The following is a 26,011-nucleotide window of genomic DNA, read 5'->3' on the forward strand; positions in this document are numbered from 1 at the left end:
GGCTTGTCGCGGACTCGCTTGACCTTCTCGAGATGGCGCGAAAAAGAGGACGTCGGCATTCGAGGACCCGTGTCTGTTTTTTCTACACTGCCTGAATTGTCCCCAACGCCGGCGCCCCCCGACGGGATTTTCCGCGGCGGTTCCGGTGCCGTGCACAGGGGCTGTGGGGTCAGCAGCACCGCGAGCGTGCGGGTTTTTGGCGGGGGCCGACGGGCATCGGCGTAATACGCCTCTCTCCGTCCAGGTCCCCACGGGCCGCCATCTTGCGAGTCCCTGGTGGCGGGCTCGCTTGAAAAGTGCTGCCCCCATTGTGGGCAGAGGGCGGTACTGCAGCCGCCGGTGCCGGGGCGGGAGCGCGCGGCGAGCGGCGCGCGGGGCGGTGTCTGTGAGCGCAGGGCGGGGGGCGGCGGCGGCTCGGGCGGCCCGAGCCTCAAAAACAAGCTCTGGTCAGGAAACAGGCTTGGTGCTTTGCGCGCAGAAGAGGAATTTCCAGTGCGCATGCGCCTAGCGGCCATGACACTGTACGGAAAATGGAACTCTGCTGTAGGAAGGCGGCCATGATGCTGTACGGAAATTCCAGTGCGCATGCGCAAAGCGGGCGTACGGCAAAGGGAACCGCGCATGCGCACTGCGTGGGGGGGGAGAACCTTGCCATCTGTTTTTTGGGGGTTTGGGATTTTTGGAAATTTGGTGTTTTGGGAGTTTGGGGGGTTTTGGGGATTTGGGAATTTGGGGTTTGGGATTTTGGGGATTTGGGGATTTGGGGTTCGGGTTCCCGGGATCCCGGCCCTGCTCAGCCTCTCCCGGATCCGCAGCAGCTCCGGAACCGCCTCGAAACGGAGCCGGGACCCGCCCGGGTGAGCCTGAAACCCCAAATCCCCCAAAAATCCCCCCAAACCTCAGACATCCCCCAAAAATCCCCTAAATTTCAAATTCCCAAACCCCCCCCCCAAACCCCCCCAAAAAACACTAGACCTCAAAAAAACCCAAAACCCCAAAATCCTCCAAAAATCCCCAAATCCCAAACCCCCAAATCCCCTACATCCCCAAAACCCCCAAATATTCCCCAAAAATCCCCTCAATTCCAAAATCCCAAACCCCAAAAATCCCCCAGATCCCAAACCCCCAAAATCCCCTAAAAATCCCCCCTGAAGTCCCCCAAATCCCCAAAACCCCCCAAATATCCCCCCCAAAAATCCCCCAAACCCCAAAATCCTCCAAAAATCCCCAAATCCCAAACCCCAAAATCCCCTAAATCCCCCCAAACCCCAAAATGCTCCAAAAATTCCCCAAAAATCCCCTAAATCCAAAATCCCAAACCCCAAAAATCCCCTAAATCCCAAAATCCTCCAAAAATCCCCCAAAAATCCCCAAAATCCCAAACACCCAAATCCCCTACATCCCCAAAAACCCCAAATATTCCCCAAAAATCCCCTCAATTCCAAAATCCCAAACCCCAAAAATCCCCCAGATCCCAAACCCCCAAAATCCCCTAAAAATCCCCCCTGAAGTCCCCCAAATCCCCAAAACCCCCCAAATATCCCCCCCAAAAATCCCCCAAACCCCAAAATCCTCCAAAAATCCCCAAATCCCAAACCCCAAAATCCCCTAAATCCCCCCAAACCCCAAAATGCTCCAAAAATCCCCCAAAAATCCCCTAAATCCAAAATCCCAAACCCCAAAAATCCCCTAAATCCCAAAATCCTCCAAAAATCCCCCAAAAATCCCCAAAATCCCAAACCCCCAAATCCCCTACATCCCCAAAAACCCCAAATATTCCCCAAAAATCCCCTCAATTCCAAAATCCCAAACCCCAAAAATCCCCCAGATCCCAAACCCCCAAAATCCCCTAAAAATCCCCCCTGAAGTCCCCCAAATCCCCAAAACCCCCCAAATATCCCCCCAAAAATCCCCCAAACCCCAAAATCCTCCAAAAATCCCCAAATCCCAAACCCCAAAATCCCCTAAATCCCCCCAAACCCCAAAATGCTCCAAAAATCCCCCAAAAATCCCCTAAATCCAAAATCCCAAACCCCAAAAATCCCCTAAATCCCAAAATCCTCCAAAAATCCCCCAAAAATCCCCAAAATCCCAAACCCCCAAATCCCCTACATCCCCAAAAACCCCAAATATTCCCCAAAAATCCCCTCAATTCCAAAATCCCAAACCCCAAAAATCCCCCAGATCCCAAACCCCCAAAATCCCCTAAAAATCCCCCCTGAAGTCCCCCAAATCCCCAAAACCCCCCAAATATCCCCCCCAAAAATCCCCCAAACCCCAAAATCCTCCAAAAATCCCCAAATCCCAAACCCCAAAATCCCCTAAATCCCCCCAAACCCCAAAATGCTCCAAAAATCCCCCAAAAATCCCCTAAATCCAAAATCCCTAACCCCAAAAATCCCCTAAATCCCAAAATCCTCCAAAAATCCCCCAAAAATCCCCAAAATCCCAAACACCCAAATCCCCTAAATCCCAAAAAAACCCAAATATTCCCCAAAAATCCCCTAAATTGGGGATTTGGGAATTTTGGGATTTGGGAATTCCCACCCCTCCCCCCTCCCTCATTCCCTTTTTTTTTTTTCAGCTCCCGCTGGGAATTCCGGACCCCCCCGCCCAAACGGCTCCGAGCAGCTCCAGAAAACACCCAAAAAAATTCCCAAAATTCCCAGGAAATCGTGGAGAAAGCGGCGCCGGCCCGGAGGCTGCAGATCCCCGCCGGAAATCCGGGAATTCCGACAGGAAATTCAGGAATTCTGGCGGAAAATTCAGGAATTCCAGAAAGAAATTCGGGAATTCCAGTTGGAAATTCAGGAATTCCAACGGGAAATTCGGGACTCCTGGCTGGAAATGCAGGAATGGCATCAGGAAATCCGGGAATTCTGTCAGGAAATCCGGGAATTCCGGGAATCCCGGTGCGTTCCCAACTTTCCGTGGCTCAGTTTTACGGGAGCCGGAATTACCGGGACCCCCCGGAGCGGAAACGGCTCCGGGAGCTGCTGGGGCACGGAGAGATCCCGGAAAAAACCCGGAATTCCGGGAATTCCGACAGGAAATTCCGGAATCCCGGCGGGAAATCCGGGGATTCCGCCAGGAAATCCGGGAATTCCGCCAGGAAATCTGGGAATTCTGCCAGGAAGGGCAGCTCCAAAGGCAAAGGGAGCAGCGGGAATTCCCGGAATTCCAGGCTGGGGAATTCCAGGATTGAGAATTCCCAGATTTCCAATGTTGAGAACTCCCGGAATTCCAGGATGGGGAATTCCCGGATTTCCGGGATTGGGAATTCCTGCAGAATTCCAGGATGAAGAATTCCCTCATTTGCTTTGATAGACTTTCCTGCCCCTGGCACAGAGGGAGGGGCTATAAACCAAATTGTCATTACAAATCTGTCTGAAAAGGACCCAAAATTAGATGCCATGAAAATGGCTCTGGGAATCCCCAAAGTCCCAGCTACGGTAAGAATCAGACTTTGTGCCTCTGTCCTGGAAGAGCACAGCACTGCAATGCATCCTAACACATTTTGCAACCTTCTAACAGATATATTTCATCTCATGCAAGAAGACAGATGAGTAATTCCCAGGAGCTTCATGCAAAATTGGCCCTAAAGCAGATCCCAGTAGGCATCAAGGTAAGCAAAGAAATGTAGCCCTTTCCATTTTAGCCAGCTGCAGTTGACAACAGATTTCAAATTTAGACTTCAAACATTCTCATGAAGAAATTAACCCTTAGGTTGTTGTGGCTTTACTGTGATCCATGTAAAATAGCACCTTTTCCTTGTGCATTTTTTTTAACACAACACTTTTTTTTTTTTTTTTTCCTTGCTAGGCTGGATTCTGTATGCTGCAAGGCTGTCATATCAGGATATGCTGCAAAAGAGTTTGTTGCATCTTCTTCCTGAAAAGTTGGTGGAGTTTCTCTCTATGCAGAGGGTACAACATTTATGGTCAGGACAGGGTTTTCTTGCTTTGTGGTTTTCTTGCTGCTGCTGCTGCTTTTAAAGGGGTCAACACTCTTAGCTCCAGGAAACTGAAACTAAATGTGAGCAGGGACTGGAGGAAGGAAGCAGGGAGGATCCACTACAAGATTCCAAAAACTAAATAAAGCAGGATTCAACTGCCAGTGGCTGAATAGCAGCAATTTATGAGCTGTTCCTCAAAAGCCCCAGACAAGCACCAAGTCCTGTGGGAAGCTGGAGATTGACAGAAGACACCTCCAGAAGAGTCTGCTGTTGAAATTTCCTTTAAGCCTTTTTGGTTTTTTTTTTTTTTTTCAGGTGGATCATCCAGACCTGGCAAATGCATAAGGTCAGCCCTTGGAAGAGCAAAAAGCTCTCGCCAAGAAAACCAAACGAGTGGCTGAAATCTGTCCATTTGTCTGCCTGTCTTTTTGGCCTTGGATTACTGTGCTTTTCAAAGCTATTCTTTCATAACTTGGATAAAAAGGTAAATGTTTCATATAGCCCCGCAAGTAGTAATCATCCTGTCCATGCAAAAAAAACCTGCTGCCTGAGGGATGGGCCCCAAACCAGAGGTGTTTCTCATTTACCTACAAAGCGTCTGGCTTTAGCATGTGTAGTCAGTTTTTGTGAACATGTGAGTCCATTGCCTGCTCTAACAGAGTTAGTGACTTACTTTCAGTGGTTGTAGAGAGTTTCCCTGAAACAGCACTGTTTGTAGTCCACTGTGTGACTTAGGAGACACAATAGCCAGACAATTCTGCAAGTGTAATATAACTGTATGTGGCGTTCCCAGAAAATGCTCTGAAGTCTTCTCTCCGTTGCACCATGGTGATAAAAACCACTGCTGCTTTTCAAGCTCCACGAGGCCATGCTGTGCTGTGCTGAAAGGGATAGAAAAGCCAATTAGCTCTGAAAAGTGAAGGGCAGGCAGAGAGGGGTGCTCTGGCCTGGAATTCCCTCCCTTTGGCAGCAGCAAAGGTCAGCTGTGCAGCCAAATTTCAGTGACCACATGTGGATCCAGCTTGTGCGTGTTGCCAGCTATCTGCACAGGGAGTGGGAGAGGGTGGGGAGGAAGAATTGATTCTGGAAGGGGAAAGCCTGAGTTAAAGGGAAAAGTGGAGTGAAATGTGACAGCTGGGATTTCCAGAAGATAGTTTGATGGATGCTGGCCATCCAGCTTCCCTAGAACTCTTTATCAGTAACACCCTCTATATCTCCCTGAGTGACTTTTAGCCTGTCTGGCAGTTTTCAGCATCAGTGTGTGAGCGAAAAGAGGTGGAAGGCAGTTCTCTCTGATTTGGCAGCTCTGGGACTTTGTGCTGCTGGCTGAGGGTCTGGATTTCTCAGGAACTTCCTGGCTACCTGTGGCTCCCACAGGCTTGTAGGACTGGGCTTAGAGAAACCCTGAGCTGCCCGATGTCTGCTCTTGCTGCAGCTCTTCTGAATAGTCCTGGGTGTGGATGTGAGCCTGCAGTCCTTGGGAGGCAGAATTCACTCCACAATCCCAAGGGGCTTGCTCTATCTGTCAGTGCAGGCCAGCTGTGGGAATCCTCCAAGTCCCTTTATCCTGTTCTGTGTGTCAAGGCCCTGTGGCTGACCACGAGTGCCCCGAGCTGCCATGGACCCTTCTTGCAAGGGCAATTGTTTTCAGAGTCAGCGTAGGTGCTGGCTACCTTTGGAAAAGTGTGAATACCCCGGGGAAATCCATGGGGCAGACACCTTGGGCCATACTGTGTGCTGGCACCATCAGCAGGCATGATACAGACAGAGGTGCTTTGCTTTTGGTGTGAAACTTTGGTAATGGTGAGACTTCTTGGTTAGGTCAGAAGGTTTTAGAGGGAAATGTCCACTCACGTGATCAAAAGAGAAGATCCTGGCATGGTTAAAAATGGGAAACAGTGAGCTTGTAGGTTTAGGTGATCTGCTTGTGGTCATTCTTCAGACTTTTAATATTCATGCAGAAGTTTGGCAGAAACAGGAAACTTATGTGTAGACCAAAATCAGTTCAGCTTCTACAGTAAATGGTATTAACTGGTGTTATGTAGCTTTGACCCTTTGGAGAGATCTAAATCTGGCCTTTCCCAAGTTCTGATGGAGTAAAATAACTGTTTCCCAGTCTTTTATTTGCAGATGCTCTAAATATTGTTGCTGGGGATCTATATAAAAAATTCAAAGGTAAGTAAAAATAAGTATTAGCAGTATGTGTGAAATATAATATAAATAATAATTTGTCTATCTTGCTACCTTAATATATATATATATATATATATATATATATGATATATATATATATATGATATATATTTCTAAATACGTCACTATAAAGTAGAAATGCAAATGTGACTATAATGATGAAAACAATATATAAATATTCGAGTATCGTTTAAAGAAGGGGCTTTTTTTTGCTTTTTATTTGGTTAGAGGCAGGGTTTTAATGGAAGAAAAATGAATATACCTTTTATTTTGATATCATTCTAAATATAGAAATATATATTCAATGTATGCAGAGATTTTTCTATTCTATCTCTTCTGAATATTTATTTTCATTTCTATTTTATACTTTCATATAACACCATACATCAATCTACATTTTAAACGTAAATTTGAATATAAATGCGAAATATAGAGATAAATTTAAACGCAGTTTAAAAGAAAAGGGGTTTTTAAAAGATTTTTACTTGGATAGAGGCAGGGGTTTATTTTAAGCAATATAAACCTTTTAGAAATAGAAATCTATCTATAGAAATATGTAAGCAATGTATTAAGCAATGCATAAAAATATAAATTGTAATAAAGGAATAAATGTAAGAAATTATAAAAATACAATTACACATCAATATACGTTATAAATCCGAATGTGAATATAAATATGAAAAATATAAAAATAAAAGAGCTTGAAATGCAGTTTAAAAGAGAAGGTTTTTGCTTTTGGTTCCTGTTGGGTTAGAGGCAGGGGTTTTTCTGCTGGCGTTCTTTTCCGCGCGGGATGTTTTGGGGCATTTGCTGCAGGGCAGGTTCCGGAGGGCATCGCGCCCGTTCTTTTCTGCCGCCGGCCCCGCCCGCGGCCCCGAGGCGAGCGGCGGCCCCCGGCGGTGGCGGGCGGCAGTGCTGCCGCCCTGTGGGCAGAGGGCGGTACTGCAGCCCGCCGCCCGCGGCCGCCATCTTGGGAGTGGCTTGTCGCGGACTCGCTTGACCTTCTCGAGATGGCGCGAAAAAGAGGACGTCGGCATTCGAGGACCCGTGTCTGTTTTCTCCACTGCCTGAATTGTCCCCAACGCCGGCGCCCCCCGACGGGATTTTCCGCGGCGGTTCCGGTGCCGTGCACACGGGCTGTGGGGTCAGCAGCACCGCGAGCGGCGCGCGGGGCGGTGTCTGTGAGCGCAGGGCGGGGGGCGGCGGCGGCTCGGGCGGCCCGAGCCTCAAAAACAAGCTCTGGTCAGGAAACAAGCTTGGTGCTTTGCACGCAGAAGAGGTAAGGAAGATTCCTCTCTGTTCTAAATCTAATGTACCCAAAAAAATTTGCATCAAAGTATTTTGTACTGAGGTCCTGGTGTATTTTATATATATACAAAAACACATATGAGTAGAAAATATATATATATTATGCTTATATGGTGAGTGTTCCTGAAGTGCTGTCATCCCAACTTATTTTTGTGACTTCACAAGAAGCAGTTCAAATGTATTAGAAAGCAAGTTGCAAACTCTAGTTTTAGACTGATAAAATCATCTAGGCGTGCCTATGATATAATTCTATAGATATATGCATCTATAAAATATATAAAACTGATTTCATTTACATGAACTCCTTGTCTACACTAAGCCAGGAATTGCCAAAGGCTTGTTTTGAAGTTGAGACAGGAACAATCCATTATTACTGATTTCCAGAATGCTTCCTTATTTCAGGGGAATAAAGATCCTGTCTTTGGCAAATTCCTCAATGTAGAAGTACCTGCACTCTTATAAGCATTCCCTTTATTTCTCTTTTAATTTCAAAAAAAAAAGTTATTACATGTGAATCTGATTTATTCACATTACTTTAGTCTGGGTTTTTTGCATCTATAATTGCTCTTAAGGTTATTGCACCTTGCCAGAAAGAAACCAAAGCATAAAAAATTTCCTCTGTACTAAAATTTTCCTAATGATGATTGAAAGCATTTTCTTCATTAGAGTCTATGCCTTTTGAGATCAGCACTTAGAAAGTCAAGTTTCTGCTAAATTCTCAAAGGTAGGAAATAATAGGATTAGAAATGTTTTTCTTAAGTTTTTCAAAATCCAAATTGTTTCAAAGAATTTTGCTGCACTGATCTTTGCTATTAGTTTCAGATTTTACAGAATACCATTCCTTAGATTTATTCAGCCTTCCCAAAAGTCTGTCACTGAATTGGACTGCATCAATTGGTAAGAAATAAAATCTTTTTTAAAATTCCAACTTAAGATATACTCCTTTTGTAATACATTATGTTTATGGAATGCTCTTTCAGTAAATGTGAAACAGATTTCTAATCCATTCCAAGGACTTCGAAACACTTGGCATTAATTAATACAAGAGAGTGTCTTGTTTATCAGTTGGGATTGTGTATTTTATTAAAAACAAATTATTACTTTGAGAGGATGCTTGGGTAAATGGTGAAATAATGTTCCTTGAATAGTTGAGTTTAGTACAAAAAATCAATTTCTATTTCTTTTGTTTCAATTAATAAAATAATATATAGACTACTAGTTAGAATTATTTTAAGGATATATTTAGCAATATATAAAGTAAATATCAGCTTAAACTGATATAAATAAGCATAACTATGCCTGTACTTTCAAGGGCATGGTTACAAACTGAGAAGGTAGCTCCAAAGTAGTACACCTGCAACACCCTGATCTTTACAAAGACTTTTATAAGCCTATGGAGCCTTTTTGCTTCTAAGAATAAGATTGTTTACTTTGAAGTTGATGCCTTCAGTTATGCTTCATGGCAAGTATTAATAACAGCTCATGTCCAAAATGTGTAAGCCCAGCTGCTGTTCTTTACAGTCCTAACTCAGGTATGTGTTTTAGTTGTGTGCCGTTTTGCATTTTCCTCAGTACTTTTGGTTGGTTTGACTTGTGAAACTGGAAAAGCAATCGACAATTATTTGGAGGGGGACATTCTACATTATAAATCTGATCTAGGTTCTGCTGTTCTCAGAATTCACATAATTTTTTTTAATATTTAAAATTTAAAAAACCCAAAACCTGATTTGATTATCTTCATTTTCAGTCAAAAAAGATCCAAGCCCAGCTGAAAGAGCTTCATTATGGGAAAAAGGATTTGATTTTTAAGGTAAGTTTTATTTCACTATAGTTAGCTAAAGTATATTAGCATTTATACAGCATCGTAGCGAAGTAGGAATATGGTAGCTGCCTTTATTATTGCAGTTCTCAGGAAGAAGTTTGTTCTGAAAAGAACTCAAAACATCAAGACAGACTTAATACCATAATGGATTTTCAGAAATAGAATATATTTTTGTGCTTGCAAAAAGCAAAATTCTAGGTTACTGCTGATGAATAAAACCTGTTGCCCTATTCCATACCTTCTGTAACGTCATCTTTTTAACTGAATGATATCATATTTTACAGCTGCTTCTTGTTTTTCCTTTAATTAGCACTCCTCCATGGCAAAGTCAACTATTGTTAACATTTAAAGTAAATCTCTGTGTTCATGATAAGCTTGAGCAATGTAGTGTTCCTTAGGTCTTAAGACTTAAGAAAAAAGAAACATCTGCTGCTAAAACAATCCAAATCAATAGTCTGCACTAGCTAGCACATTTTAAAAAATAATAAAAATTTTTACAATAAAGGAGGTCAGGACAAAACATAAAGACATTGCTGAAGGGTGTCTAGTCCTTGTTAACACAGGGAGAAGCTAATCCCTGTTAAAAGGAAGAGGAGAGAGATGTGGGTCATCTGACTGATGACTGTTAGTGGAGTAGTCCCTTTATATATTCCCAGCACAAAGGATGGACATGAAGTAGTCATCTTCCAAGTTACTAGACCTAGAATTACTTACAAGTCATTCATGTCACTATGAGTTCCAGATTGTCTTCTGGAAGCGTTTAACTCTCTCTGCTGTTTCTCTATAGTATCTATAGTGCTGTGAATACGTAAATACAGAGAAATACAGAGTAATATAGTGGGCCATTGAAACAACAGTGTGATTTCTGTGCTTTTTTTTTTTTTTTTTTTTTTGCGTGCTTGCTCTTTGCTTGGGGTTTTTTTGGTTGTTTTTTTTTTTTTGGTTGGGTTTTGGTTTTTGTTTTTGTTTTTTTAATGCATAGGTTTAGTCCAAGGCTCTTCAGAGGTAAAGATCAAAAATTCTAATCTTGCTTTGCTGTGAAAGTTTGTTTTCTTTGGCTGAAGCAGTAGGATTGCTCAGCACTATTATCTTCCTGTTGTTTTCATTATGCTAACACACAGTGATCCCAAAAAAGGATCTGAGTTATGGTAGGGTGTCCACTAATGCTTAGCAAGGGAACTCCTGCCAAGTACTACCCACCTGAAAAAAGCTTACAGGAGATGAAAAAGAAAACGGGCACATAAACAAGTGAACACGGCAGAAAGGCTGTCCAGCAAGCCACTGACACACGTGCAGTGAAAGCCACCCTCTCCTAAGACTGCTTCAGTGACCTGTGGCAGTGTAGTAGTTAAGGCACACATGTGGGGAACTGTACTAAAGGCAGGAAATGTGTCTCCTGTGGATGGGAATGGTTTCATCTGACTGGATGTGGCATTCTCCATCATAGTCTCCACTTCAAATCCTTGGCGGGTTATATTCTGAAGGCTATGTCTACATTTGACCACATGAATTACACCTTCAAGTCTTTGATTTTTTTTGAATAGACATGGTTCTTTATAGGACAATACCCTTTTCCTGACCCAGAGACGGGGCAACTGAGAGGCGTTTTAAAAACTTTTATTCCATTTTCAGTCTCATGAGAAGGGTGACACAATGCAGATGTTTGTAATTCACACCATCACAATCAGAAGCCAGCTATTTCCTAATGAAAATATACTATAAGTGTTTCTTGGCCTAGCTTTTTGCCATGCCATGTTGTAGATGCCTTAAAGTGGGTCCCACTACAATACATCTTTCATAGTTCTGTTTGTCCAAAGTATCTAGTCTTATTTGCAAGGCCATCCTTTGAAACTTGTTTCTAGCTCCATTTCTCTCTCAACAATATCTGTCCTATTCCATGGCATTTCTAAATGAGTATGTCTTGTCTCAAAGTTTGCATATGGATGCATGCCGTGTGGACCTTCTGTCAGGCCCTGAGAACTTTCTACAAATCCATTTTCCACTCTTCTTGATTATGAATGAACACTAGAACCACCAGCTGAGATGTAGGTAATGGTAGTGTGGGTTCTCCTCTGAGTGCTTTTATTGCAAAATAAGGAGAGTTACTTGCCTTCTAGGTAAGCTATGATCTTATGTAATTTAAAATACTCAAAGATGGAGAATGTTGATGAATTGTGAATTCCAAAGCCCCACGTACTGAGAACTATGTATTATATATTTATCTGTAAATAATTGAAATATCTCTTGACAGTGTGCAATTCCGTATGAAACTGAATGCCTGCTTTGCCAATATTGGTATATCCTTTATATGTAACCAGAAATATTTTTTGCTGGTTTATTCATAAATACTTTTCCTGTCCAAGAAAATTGGATCTGTGAAGCAGAGGGAGCAGCAGCCTTATGCTGTTCTCCTAAATCATATGAGATGGGGGGGAGGGTAGGTTCAGTGTGCTTGTTCATGTGTGTTTCATGTCTGAAGACACACACACACACACACACTAAGCAGAGTAGAAGCCATTTAGTATAGTCTGGAAAACTTTTAAAGTATCTGCTTGTGCTGAGTGGAAGGTAAAACAGTGGAGGGAATGAACCCCACACAAGTGCTATGTGAAAGATTTCAAGTCAGGGCTACAATTTAATAGGAAAATTACAATAATGGCAATAGTACAGAAACGCTGGTTTAAAGGGACAAAGTCAGAACACGACCTGATACCCTGTTGGTCAGCGTGGTGGTGGCAGTCCAAATGGTGGTTGCAGTCCCATTGGATGTGGTCTTGTCAGAGCAGTGAGCCTGTGGAAAGGTCTGGTCCTGCTCTGAGGTCCGGTGCTGGTGGTAGAGAGTTCTTGTGGTTCTTGGGGATGCAGTCAAATACATAGAGTCAAATACAAAACTATGTGAAATTATTTTTGCATCATATTGACTGGACTTGGTAAATATCTGTACCATTCCTCCCTCTGAAGTAAAACTGATGCCGTGTGTGTTTCCTTCTCTATTAGCGAAGTTAATTACATGCCACAGTAAACTGATTTTCCAGAATTTTAAATTATTTATTTCTCTAATGAAGGCAATGAGATTCCATATTACATACAGAGAAAGAGATGAAATAATAAAAGAAAAACAAAGGAAGGAAAAAAACAAGCAGAAAACCACCTGCTTTGGCAGACAATTTGTGTAAACATTAGGATTGCTTTCTGGGCTTGTGATAATTGATTACATATTTTAAATTTGTGATAAATTTTTACAGAAGTACTTTGTGTACTGGCACATATATGAAGATGCAAGTTTCAGGCTTTCTAATACAGTTTTATTTGTATAGTTCTGGTGACTAGGCTTGATCCTAAAGCACCTCATGTACATCCACTTCCCCCATGATTTGCCTCTGCACGTATTAAAATTATCAGCTGCAGAATTCAGCTAACTTTGCATATGTGAAAAACTAGTCCATTTAACAGATTTTAAAGCATTCTTCATTATGTTCAAAGTACCATTAAGCTCCTATTTTTCTTGCAGAAAGCTTTCCAAAAAAAAAAAAAAAAAAAAAAAAAAAAAAAAACTGTGTCACTTTCCTATAACTTTATTTGTGTATTTATGTGTCTAGCTCAGAAAGAATGCTCTTATCTTTGTTGCTACTTTTACATTGCCCTGTAATGGTAAATAGAATTTCTGTAGTTCAGTCTTCGAAGGAGATGATAAGAAAAAACTGGGAACAGTTTCCTTTTTGGCCTGTTGTACCAACTTCCCTGAGAGAATACTGCTTTCAGACAGGATCTTTAGTCTGGGGTGTGTTTGTTCATCCAGCGTGGTTTTTCAGCATCTGGATCTTGTGCAGCCTCCCTTGGAAAGTTTACCAGAACTGTGTAGGAAAGACATGACTGAACTAAAAAAACTATTATAAAATACCAGTTATAAACATAAATGCAATGTAAAATAGTAGAGTTTTTTTTTGTTTTGTTTTGTTTTGTTTTTTTTTCCCAGAGCTCTTGCAACACATTATTAGGGATAATAAGTTCTATAAGCTACAGGCTGACTTCATCATGCCGCATAACAGCTGATAATGGGCTATTGACTGTCACTGCATGACTGATAACAGTTACAGCATCCCATTGTGAGATGCTCCACCCAGAGGGAGAAGCCAAGCATTCCTTACTGGATATAATTTGGGGTTTTGGGACACCAAACTCAGGCTTTTCCACTGGGTTTCCAGGAGGACTGCAGCCATTCCAACCCTGACCAAAAAGGGTATCAGGTTATATTCTGACTCTGTCAGTGGTTTTTCTTTTGTATTATTGCAGGTATTTTGTTTCCTTTTCTCACTTTTCCTAATAAACTGTATTTTTGATTTGGAGTCTCTCATTGGTTTTGTTTTCAAACCAGAACAAGACAGTAGTCAATTCTAACCACCACTGCCTGCTTTCTGTCAACTGCCAAGACTTTCAGATGCCTACGTAATGCATGTATTGAAGGAAACCAGACACCCTCTAATTCATAACTGTAGCTCTGGTTTTTCACTGATTTAGACTGTAAATCTGATGGTGCTGAAATAAGAAGTTGCCTAGTTGTATGGTCCTCACCATTTCCATCTGAGTCTAATTCTGCACGCTATCAGAGGTGCCATCCTAGCCTCATGTTTGTCATATGTTATTTTGTGTAATTTCCTTTTTAGTGGCAATTGAAATGATGCAGTTTTTCAAATCTTGATTCTCTTTAATTGAGAGCGTATTAATTTGTATAGCTGTACTGAAAAATAAGAAGTAACAGTATAAAAATGTTAATGATGTGAGAAATTTCTTGGTCTAGTTCTATGAGAAGTGTCTCTGCGTCATATAGAGTCAATGTCCAGTCTTTCAGACATTTTCTGTGGCCGTGTTTATTGTGAGTGATACTGTATACCATATTTAGGAAAAAATCCAAAAAGTTACTGAATTCTAGCAATTTCTTATATCAGTAATTTTTTTCTCTAGTAAATCAGTAATAACTCCACTTAAATTTTGCAAACTGATAAAGTGGAAGGATTATTTCTGTAGTGAATTCTCTGTTGCCAGACTAAAGGGTCAAACCAATGGTCTGATATGTATGTTGTGGCAGTGACTGATGTTAGCTGTAAGGAATGTGATGCAGTGTAAATTATGGACAGCAATTCACAAGAGACTTTCCCACGTCACAGTTGACTTGCACTTTGAAGGAAGTTTGGTTTTGACTAATGAAACTGTGACTCTGGTGATAAATCTGAAGATAAATGCCTATTCCTGTTTTAAAATGCAACTACTCAGTTCTTTACACGAGTTGGGAACTGAAAATTCCAGACTCTTGACATTTCATTTGGCAGAACAGACTATGCCTAATGCAAATGAACATCACATTAGCTGTCTGCTGAGGACTACAGGCGTGCCTAAGCTCACCACCTCATCTATGCCGTGTGCTGGAAGGACTGTCATTACCCCAGCAGAAAACAAGTTAACCTTACAGGATTTACACTAAACAACATTTACGTAGTGTGGCTATCCATTAAGCTATGCTACAATCAGCAGCGTGCAGGAGATCTTGAAAGGTCTGCCAAGAAAAAATCTCTGGCTGGGATTGTACTCCAGAAGCCTGAGGGCATGGAATGGTGTTGAGGGAAAATGCACTTGCAAATATTGAAATAAAAATGTGGTGCTCTTTATCTGAAAATTGAGAATTTTATCCTATTATTTTGCATACACAAAATGTATATTTACCTAATCAGAATTTCCGAGAGAAAAGATAAGTGGCTAGTCCAGTGTCCTTCTCTATGGATCCCTTTTCAAACAGGGAAAACAATGGCTAGGCTGGGTTTTTTGCAGGTACAACAGCAAAAGAATCCTTATTCCTTTTGGTTGTATACTAATGTGTTATTAATGACAAGGCTGACAACTTCAGGAATCTGCTTTCCTGAAACAGAAGAGTCTTGCAGAGAATGTATTTCCTTCAAGTGAACAGGCTGGGTTCATACATATCCTAGGGAAAGAGAGAGAAAATACTTGTCTTTATTTACTGAACATTTAAAAGCATCTTCTGATGCTCTTTGTTTTGGGCCACTCACTTAAAAAGCTTCTGCTGAACTCCTGTGCTCCATGAATGACATATACATTATACAGAGCCAGAAGTCCTTCCACTCAGGGTGCAGGCTACTAGCCTGATCCTGACTTCCAACACAAGTCTCCCAAATTGCTTTCCTGCTATGAGTTAGCTAGTCTTGTGCATTTTCCTTCTCTATTTCCAGGAAAAGACATGGAGAAAAAAAATCTGGAGTTACCTCCTTGTATAGTAGTAGGTAGTATAATTTCATAAGGTGTCTGCATGCAAGAAGAATGTTTGGGTGTTTTCTAATTTGTCTGTTTATGCCCAATTAGCTTAATGGTGGCATCACAATGCCTAAAACTACAAAATAATTTTCAAATTGCACTCGGAAGTCAGACAAACGAACAAAATTATTAAATGACATTTGAATACCTTGAATTTTCCAGAAGGATATTATGGCATAATCTTAAATATTTTATAGTATGGAAATAATTTTGCTATTGACATTGAATTATTATAAGCTTGCATTCACATCAATGGAGCACATTTGGCCATAATGGTTTTTTTTCCTCAGGAAGAGTCTTGATGATTCTGTGGATCTAGCCATGTGATAGGACTGAAATAGATCAGGGACATAGGAAGAATGCATCACATGTGGGCAGCATTTTGGCCGGTAAGCAGCCTATTTTGATCACAATCACATCTAGGCAAGGTTATAGCAAACTTTGTCAAATTACATCCCTGGTTCCAATAGTGTTTCCTTCACCTGTGCTTTCCTGGTGTTCATTTATAGATCTCCTATCAGCAAAGTCAATACTGAATTATGCTATTCACAGGATGGAAACAAATTTACTTGTTCTTCTTTTACCTTTGAAATGGCAAAATTGGAATGGCTGCTGTCAAGAAAGAATAAGCACTGGATAGCAGGATTAAGAGATGAGAAATTATCCAGAGAAATTTCTGGATGAGAGGAGAGTAATTTCAGATTGGTGCCATCTGCAGGAAGCACTAGGGTTATATCAGACTAGATTGACTGAGTCCATATCATCATGCAAAATTAGCCAGTCTGCTACCTCTGCCCATTTAACCATAACAAATGGTGATTTATGCTGTCTGTGCAGTCACTAACTTGAAAAGGTAGAATTCAAGAGATGTTACATTGAAAAGAAGTACTTTTTCCGATGGACATCAAAATTGCAACGACTAAGTCTCATAACTGGATCCAGGGATGGTGATATCTTTTTACTTTTATGGTTCCTCCCTCTTTCTTTTTTTCCCTTTTTCCCTTTTTCCCTTTTTCCCTTTTTCCCTTTTTCCCTTTTTCCCTTTTTCCCTTTTTCCCTTTTTCCCTTTTTCCCTTTTTCCCTTTTTCCCTTTTTCCCTTTTTCCCTTTTTCCCTTTTTCCCTTTTTCCCTTTTTCCCTTTTCCCCTTTTTCCCTTTTCCCCTTTTCCCCTTCCCCTTTCCCTTCTTTTTCTCCCTTCCCTGAACTTCTTCCTCATTTTCTTAAGTGTTATTTTTATGCTTTTATATTGATTTGTTACTGTAGGTAATAACCAAAACAGTTACATATTTGCTTTCATCTGCAACCAAATTGCTCTACAATAAAACATTTACATATATGTAAAACACAGGTAATTCTGTGGTTTTCACTCTAATCTGCCCCAAGGGATCTATTAACAAGAACCTAAGTTAATGACTTACCTTAAAGGGCAGGTCATAACATGTTCCATCTCCCATATCTCTAATTTTTCCTATTGTGCTCTGCTTTAATGATCTTTCTATGGTTGTCTTTTGTCCTCCTGTGGAAATACACTTCTACTAACTGGCATTGTTTGTTTTTTAAAGAAACATTTAGTTTTTTCCAGTTAAGAGATAAATTCCCTGTTTTCAGTTCAGGGGAAGTTTATCTGAGTTAAAACAAAATATTTGTAATTTTCTCAAAAATATTTGCTAAGAAAATAAACTAAAACATGCTGTATGGCATTGCTTAGGATTAATATGACTATGAAATATTTTTATTTTATATGCAATATTTCACATACATTATATGTAATGTGTAATGTTATATACACATTTTCCACCATGTTTACATATGTTTTCCACCAGCTTTTGCCATGGTATCCTTTGATTTATATACCTTTAAAAAAATCTTTGATGATTGAAATGTGAACGCATTCTGTATTTACAGGTGTATTTTTAATAAAAAGAAGAAAACTAGAAATTAAATGTTTTTTTAATGCCAAATGCTGCTGACTCCCCCTGGAGTGAGTGTAAGATTTGACCTCAATGGCTAACATTTGATACATGTCTTGCTTTGATGAAATAAAGATTTAAAATATGATTTCCTCACTGCTGTAGTTATCTCCTTGTTCTTGCTTTCTCAGCTTATTTCAATTACAGACTTCTGTTTCCATCAATATATCTGTCTATCTTTCTGGGAGTAAAGCACAAATGTTCTAACAAGAGTCGCAAGCACTTCACCACTTAGAAGTTTTATTTTGGCTTAATGGACAGTAGTGGGTCTGGACAAACATATTTTTAACTGTTAAAAAGACCTATGGTTTTTTTACTATATAGTGCAAAAGTATAATATGCCCATGAGGGAAGCCATCTTAATTGGATTATAATCTATGTATAATGTAGAAAAACACCAATTATTTGGAATGTTATAGACAAAACTCCATGCAAAGTCTGTGTCTTGCAATACTTATGACTTCTCTGTAGATATTATACATAAAAGGCTGGACACCGTATGATATTTTGTAAATAGTATTTTTCTTTTCAGAAAAAATATATTTAAGTACTATTTGCAATAATCAATGTGGATAAAACTGCTTGAAGGGATGGGAAGAGAGTGCAGTGACTTCCTAGGCAGTTTGGTGTCTAATGTACTGTAACCTAATCACATAAAAATACTGCTTTAGACAGTCTTAATTCCTTCCATCAATAAGAAAAAGCAGCAGCTACTCCTAAGTGTTTGGTTTAATACAGATGGAGAATGTAAGCCCTTGTGTTCATCACAGCACATCACAGAGAAGTGATGGTTTCTTATTTCCCCAGGAGTCCCAGCTGAAAGCTCTGAAGGAGACTGTGCAGCTTTGCCTGTGCTCCGTTCTGCGCAGTCAGCCTCCCGCAGCGAGTCTGATCTCCTCCAAACCAGCTGAGAAGCTGCCTTCCTCCAATGCAAAGGGCTCCCAAGCCCCATCCCAAGGCACAAGCACCAAGGTATGATTTCACTCTTGGGTGGGGTTTTTTTTAACATCTTTGAAAGTTTGTCTTGTAAGAGCATCAAACTGAAACTAAGGAGGATTTCAAATCCGTTGGAAGATTATGACAAATTTTGAGGATAATTCTAAGACTGTTTCCGTTGTCAATAAATAGTTTTTTTTTTATCTGGGAAGCAGCTACATTTTACTGAATAACAAAATTCTGTCACTTGGTAAATGGATTGATAGTGTCTGCAGGACAAATCTACAATGCAGATGGATTTGCATTTAAAATAAATGAGGGTGCTAATTCGTAGGATCATTTACCTGTCAGGCACTGAAAGTGAATTTGTGGTAATACAGCACTAAACAGTTATATGAGGTTTGCATATCACGGTTTCTCTCAGTGGAAAAAAAAATTATATAAAAATCATAAAATCATCTGGGACACCCAAATCAAAATTGCCAAAATGGATCGATGAACTTGACAGTAGGGAATAGGGAATATTCCAGTTTTGCAAGATGCGAAGGACAGTTTCAGGGAAACCTGAGGAAAAAAAGAAAGATAAAAACTGGTTTGAGTCAGGAAATTCAAATATTGTAATACAGTTAAGATTCATGTTGATTAACAACTGTCCTAGTAATTTTCATTTCCCGTGTTGCATTTTGCTCCTGAATTCAACTGATTGAATAGATAGAACTAGAAGAAATCTATAATTTCAGTGAAAAGGAAGTTATACAGAGAAATGACTGAAGGACACTTCAATGTCCTCTTTTCATTACAAAACTGAAATAAAAATAGGAATTGCTAACTCATAGCCAATTTGCAGTTTGTATATGGCAGTTGTTGGTATTTACTGTTAGTGCACAGGCTGAAGCCAAAAATTAGTAATCTTTCTATATGTAATTAAAATACAATTTCAGAAAGCAGGATGCAATTATTAAACTGAATATCACATCGCTACTCTTAAAATTATGATTGTCAGTTTATTAATAACTGTTTTGCAGGAAAGACCATGATTCCCAAAAATTGTTACCTCTGGGAAAAAAAAGTACTGTATTTATGATTAGCAGCAGATGGGTATGATAGTGCTCATTTAGATTAAGCTCCCTGGATCCATGTTCTGAAGGATGGCAGACTTTCCTTTTGTAGGTTTGCAAGCTGAGCAGCTCTCTGAGATCTCAGGAGCATATTGTTCCTAGTTAATGTGGCTGTAGAATTGTTTAGCTTGCTCTTATTGTCCTTTTCTTCAGGTTGGAAGTGTTCATGCCTCTGTCATGAGAGGAGTACTGAAGGATAAGGGCCAGCTAGACAGCATGTCTCTGTTTAAGATTGGTCCAGGGTCAGAGCCTTTGGAGAATTTGGGGTCTCCTTCATGTTACATAGGGACATGAGAATACAGATAGAGATTAGAATTAGGTTTTTGATATTTGACTGAAATACAGAGTACTCTTCCTTCTTTTTTTTTCAGTTATCTGAATACAGTCAAGGGAAATGGAAAAAAGTACCTGGTATCTCTTTTTCAGTCTGTAACACCCCCTCCCAGCACACACACACCACACAAAATATCTTTTTCCTTCAAGTTTTAGTGGCACAATCTTTATCTTCAGTTCATTAACTATTTGACATTGTTCCTCTTTGTTGCAGAGTGTACGTAGCTGGAATGGCCCATTACCTCAGGGTTCAACTGGGCATTGCTGGGCGGGAGTTGAAATCACTGCGGGGTGGGATATTGATGGTGGGGTGGGCTTAGAGACCCTGGGGCATGAGCTGAAGTGCTGCAGAGCTGGAGCCGAAGCCAAGATCACCCCTGTGATGCTGGAGAAACGCAGAGCAGGAGCTGGAAGAAGAGATCTGGCAGTGAAATAAAGCTTGTGGTTCAAGAGCTGAAATCACTGGGGCTGGGAAAGGGGATTTGTAGGGCGGGTGCTGTAATCACTGCTGGGCTGGCAAAGGGACTGCACACACCATAGGAACCGAAGGGCTGGCACTGGGACTGTGGGGTTCTTGCGGCGACATCCCTTTACGCCTCTGACATGGATGCTGAGGCTGGGCTTGTGACTGAAACTAGAACAGGATGTATGGTATGTGTATGTATTTTAATCGTGTAACCAGAGGGATTAAGAAAAGCCAACACCCGTAGCAGGTTTTTGTTGGATCTGTGTCTGTGAGAAGTGGGTGTGTGCTGGAGAAGGAGAGCCGCTGTTGGAGAGTTGCAACTGTGACAGGTGTGAGCTGTGAGGATGCGGAGGGCTCAGAACAGCCGCAGGTGTGAGCTGTGAGGATGAGGAGGGCTCAGAGCAGCCCCAGGTGCGAGCTGTGAGGATGAGGAGGAGGGGGCGGCTCCTGCCGGGGGGGAGGTTGTTTTAGGGCGAGGGTTTGCCGCCGCTGGCTTTTGCACAGAGCTGCTGGAGAAGAGGAGTTTATGGGGGGCTCCCGGGGCTGTTCCATGGAAGGACGGTGAGCGCTTCGGACAGGGTCCGGGGGATCACCTGGATACGCACCTGGGGACGTGGAGCATTGCTCGAAGGAGGAGCCGAGGGACAAACCTTTGTGCCGAGAAGCAGCGGCCAAATAGGTGAGCCGGTGCGCCTTTGTAGTGGGGACTTTTCTCCTTTCCCTTTTGAATTTCGTCCTCCTGAAGTTGAAATGAGGGGGCTGCCCTGTTGTCCCTCCTTTTAAGGGGTTTGGATTGAGGTAAAATTCTGCCTTTTGCCATCATTTGAGACAAGCCCCTTCTTTTCTATTTCTAGGGGATGCGATGGAAGGGGAGCCCACATTTCTTTGCCCTTGTTGCAGTGGGGTGAGCGCCCGAGCGTGGCGTCAGTTTCGGGGCTTCAAAGGAAGGGAGGCGCAGCTGTGGCAGCGCTGGCAGGGTGGGCATGGGGCTGTGCCGCTGCATTTGGGGCGCTTCTGCCCCTGGGCCGGCAGCGAAGGGTCCGGCGCGGGAGCCCCGCTGGCAGTGGCTGGGGATGGCCGAGGCGGGAGGGGAGTTTGGCGCGGCGGGGCTGCCGCGGGACTGCCGGAGCCGCGCCGGTGCGAGCCGTGCGGAGCCGAGGGGAGCTTTGGCCGGGCCGGCAGGCGGCGCGGGCGCTGCGCCGGTGCCGTCCGCTCCGTCCGCTCCGGGCGCGGGGCTCGGGCGCCGCCGGGGCCCCCCGGGCCCGGTGCCGGCCCCGCCGGGCCGGGGGGAGCGGGCGGGGGTCTCCCGGCGCGGCGCCGCCTGTGCCTGCCCGAGGAGCCGCTTTCCTGCCGGGAGCGCGGCTTCTCATTTTCCAGCCTTCCTGCCTGGGGTGGCTGTGAGGTGGTTCTGGGGAACTTATTGGATCGTTTTCTGTTGTCCGGAGTTGGTGTAGGAGAAGGGCCGTGGGGCACTTTTTGGTTGTTACGGTTCTCGCTTCAGGCGCTGATGACGAGGGTTTTTTTGGCTTGAGTGTTGTTGTTGGATTTCTTTTTGATCGTTTCTTATGTTTTTAAAGGATGTGTTTTTAAAGGCTTACAATGGTTTTTCTGGGTCGTAGCATGAAGTAGAGGGTAGGTTTTTAATTCGGTTGTGGAGGCTTTTATTGGCGTGAGTGCGTAGTGTTTGTTTTGGTGGCTTGAGGTAGTGTCCTGTACTTAATTAGTTAGGTTTTTTTTTTTTTATATTGATGATTGTATTCTTGTTTATTATATTATAAGGGTTTTATTCATTTGGCTTATTTGATTGCCGTGTGTGTTTTATTGTTGCAGGGAATTTGGGAGTTATTGTTTATGGTTACATTTCTCTTTTGGCGACCTGCTTATTTCTCAGTGGTATTTGTGTTTTGATGGTTTGAGGCACTATGGGTTTATTGAGTAAGGAATAATTATTTTGTTGTTGTTGATGTGTTTGGTTTTTTTGGTATTTTGATGTATTTGGTTGTTGTTTTTTATTAGTTTTACTTTTGGGAACGTGGGTATTTCTATGGTGGATCTTTTTAGGTAGTTATTTTATTTCGGTGGTGAATCTTTTCTTTCTTCGTGGTTCCGATATTGTTACATCGGTAATTATTTGGTGGGGTTTTTTAATTCATTTTATAGAGTATTGGGTTCTCTTTATGAGTTAGTGTCGTGGTAGAGTTTTGGTTGGTTTTTTTTTTTTTTTTAAGAAACGTTCGGGGTCTGTTGTGTTGTTTGGAGTATAGTAAGTTAGTTGGCGTTTCTTTTTTTTGTTTGTTTGTTTTGTTTTAGTGGTTTTTGTCATCTGCTCTGTGGGTTTCTATAGGTCTTTTTTAAAATGTTTGTTTCATTTTTGTGATGTGATAAGAACTGCTAGTGAAAGGAGTGTAGTGCGGGTTTTTTTGCTGGTAGTTGATTGGCTGGTGGAGCCTTTCTGAATTTTTTGGACGGTATTGTTGGGAATTCGATGCTGTTTGTTTTGGCATTTTATTATTAGGAATTGGATTTTTACTGCAAAGTTTTAACTATAGATCTAATGAAACAAAACAAATGCATAAATATGAAAATGGGAACAAAAACTTAAATTTTAAATATAAACAGAAAATATATAAATAAAACATGTAACATGAATAATGTTATCTATTACTATTAGATATAATATTGTTTGCTATAGAGTATTTTATATCTTTATATAAATACATATAAATATAGATTATAAATATTAACAAAATATCCATCAAGAGATGTATAATTAATACATGTGGGTATATAAATATAACAAAATAATAGGAATCAATATAGTTCATAATGTATATTTTACTGTATATGTCTTCTTATAGCACATTATATGTCATAAATATTATGTATCTAAATAGAGTACATCAATATATTGTGATATAATAGACAAAAACTTGTAAAAATAAAAAATAGAAATATAGAAGTTTTAAAATATAGTATAAAATAAAGGGGATTCTTATTTTCTAGTTGTTAGTAGGTAGGGGTTTTATTAAAAAAATTATGCTGTACAAAGCAGTTAAAAGTAAGTTGTACCATATCGAAATACTTGTGATGCAAAAAGCTGATCTCTGAATGTGAAAGTCAATATTATTTTCTCCTCTATAAAATCGGACGACCGTGGGGGAGAAGGAGGGCGAGCAGAGCGGGCCCGCAACAGGCGGAGGGCGGGCAGGGGGACGCGGGTACTTCACTATTTTGGCCAGGGTGCTGATCTCGGCCAGTCGGGGCAGGACAAGTCCCCGCAGAAGCGGGAAACGCTGCGGGGGAAGAGGCGTCGAGAGCCCGCAGCGGGCTCTGCGCGCCCTCCCTATTCCCCACCACCGAGCCGCCTCCGCGCCGCGTCGCCGCCGCTCCCCGATCCGAGCTGCTATCGCAGAGTCCGCCTTTGCCGCCCGGAACCATTGCCGGGCTGCGCCCCTCCCCTGCCCCGAGTGCCGACGGGCGGCTGCAGTACGGGCTCTGCGGGGCCCTTTTCGCCGGGAGCCGGGCACGAGCAAGGGCCGGAGAAAGGGCCAGGGGGTCTCCGAGCGGGACCCGGGACACCCGCGGGCCCTTCGAGCAGCGCGGGCTCCGCCCCACGCTGCCACGGGCCGCGGCCGCGCAGCTCCCGAGCCCCGCCAATCCCGGCCCGCCTTTCCTCGCCCTGTCCAATCACAGCCGCCCTTTCAAACCGGGCGCGGTTCCTGCCATTTCAGCCCGCTCAGTCGCGGCCCGACTCCTCAGCCTGGCCCCGCTCCCCCGTGCGCCAGAGGCGCCGCTCCCGCCGCCGCTTTGGGAGCCGGCGGAGCCCTATCATCCCTGCTGCCGCAGCCTCGGCAGGCGCTGGGGCCGGGAAGGGCGGGCGGGAACTTCCCGTTCAGGCGCCGGCCGGGATTTCTCCCAGGGAAACGGGCTGACGGCGGGGAGCGGGCGGACCCGGCCCCTGCAATGGCGGCGGCAGGAGCGGCACGTGAGGGGAGCGCGGGGTGGTCGCGAGCCGAGCGCAGCGGGAATGGGCGGGCTCGGATTGGTGGGGCCGGCGCTGCCTCGGGTTGGGATTGGCTGGCGGGGCCGGCGCTGAGGTATAAGTAGCGTGCGTCGGGCTGGCGGCGGCGTCAGTTCGGCGGCGGGGCTGGAGGCGAGGGGAGCTGCGGATGCGCGTTCTGGGGAGCGCTGCTGCGCCGGGACGGGCCCCCCGCGGCTGCCGATCCGAGGAGCGCTGGTGAGCACGGACGCGACTCCCGCGTCTGCCTGCGCCGGGGGCCGGCGGTGTCCAGTTGTTTGCGCCGCGCCCTGCCCGGCTCGGGCGGCCAGAGGCTCGTGCGGGGCAGGGAGTGGCGAAGGGGGTCCGGCTGCTGTCACTGGGCAGTAGCCGTTTCACGGTTTCTGGATTTAAAGTAACGTTGAGAATACTGGGAATAAAGCTGGTTGTTTGCTTTCTTATTATTTGATTTTGCTTTTACTCAATTTTTTCTGTATTGCATTATTTCATTGTTCTGTTTGTTTTATTAAACTTAATTTGTTTGGTTTCGTTTTTTTTTATCTGACGTTAATTTAGTAAGGGTTGTGGGGCTGGAGTTGAATCACGGGTTGTGAGGTCACCGGGGAGACATAAAGGCCCAGGGTGTGGAATAAGGACTTTGGCACGAGTCGGGCCCAAAACAATGTGGAGCAGTGGAAATGCTGGGGCTGGAGTTGGATAAATGCCTTGGGAGAGAGGCATGGAGCTGCAGTGCAGGGCCTGCAGGAGATGCCTGGGGGTTCCCAGCCCCTGCCCCTTGGTACCAAGCAGAGGCTGAGGGTGTGGGGGCTCGGAGGGTTCCAGGGCCCATGCATCAGCCCAAGGGCACCTTTTGGGAGGTGGGAGCAGGGGCCCGGTGGCTATTCCCAGCCCCTGGGGCTGCCTGGGAGAGGTGAGGGGGCCTTTGGGGAGGTGCTGGGCTGAGACCCAGGGGGCGGGGGAAGGTAGATGTTTGGCTTCAGGCCTCAAGGGTCCCCAAAGTTGGGATCCCATTAGAGTGGGTGGGATAGCTGCAAGAGACATTGAAATTATGACAGTAACTGATTTGTGCTCTTATCAACAGCGCCAAGCTGCAGTGAGAAGCAGGAGCAGCTTTTAGCTGCAGGCAGTAGGAAGCTGAGGAGCTGGAGCTGAGGAAGCAGAGCCGGAGGAGACAGAAATGTGGTAGGGTTTGGGGTAAAACCCCTGTGGAGCTGGGATAGGGAATATGGAGCTGGGATGGGAATTGCATGGCTGGAGCTGAAATTGCTTCAAGGGCTCCGATAGAGACTGTAGAGCTGTTACTGCAGGAGGGATTGTTAGGTTGGGGCAGGAATACGGGCTCAAGTGCTGAACTGAAACCACACAGAGCTAGAGCTAAAACAAAGATCCTGCCCTGAGAGCCAGATGCAGTGTTATGTAGCACTGCTGGGAAGGAGTTGAGGAGGAAGTGAAACAGAAGAGCTGGCAGTGAAATAAAGCTTGTGAGTCAAGAGCTGAGATCCCTGGGGCTGGGAAAGGGGATTTGGAGGGCTGGTGCTGTAACCAGTGTTCAAAGGGATACTCACTGC

The 26,011-nt window shown here is 43.3% G+C and overlaps 1 protein-coding gene across 1 annotated transcript; it reads left to right on the plus strand.

The window, feature by feature from the left end:
• The first annotated feature begins 585 nt into the window (after positions 1-585).
• On the plus strand, positions 586-23,546 carry LOC140683531 (uncharacterized). The gene is made up of 6 exons (XM_072926140.1): positions 586-600; positions 2,940-3,066; positions 7,159-7,427; positions 9,204-9,266; positions 18,380-18,544; positions 20,174-23,546. Exons 1-6 carry the CDS (start codon positions 586-588, stop codon positions 20,393-20,395), a joined length of 861 nt encoding a protein of 286 aa, XP_072782241.1. The 3' UTR covers positions 20,396-23,546.
• Positions 23,547-26,011: the final 2,465 nt, after the last annotated feature.

This window comes from Taeniopygia guttata, chromosome 3 (assembly GCF_048771995.1).
Source record: "Taeniopygia guttata chromosome 3, bTaeGut7.mat, whole genome shotgun sequence".
NCBI classification, from domain to species: Eukaryota; Metazoa; Chordata; class Aves; order Passeriformes; family Estrildidae; genus Taeniopygia; species Taeniopygia guttata.

Bases quoted from the DNA above. Each gene is read 5' to 3' on its own strand.
- LOC140683531 (XM_072926140.1), top strand. The intron at 7,428-9,203 runs GTAAGGAAGATT...CTTCATTTTCAG, and splicing joins GTGCTTTGCACGCAGAAGAG to TCAAAAAAGATCCAAGCCCA. The intron at 9,267-18,379 runs GTAAGTTTTATT...TTATTTCCCCAG, and splicing joins AAAAGGATTTGATTTTTAAG to GAGTCCCAGCTGAAAGCTCT.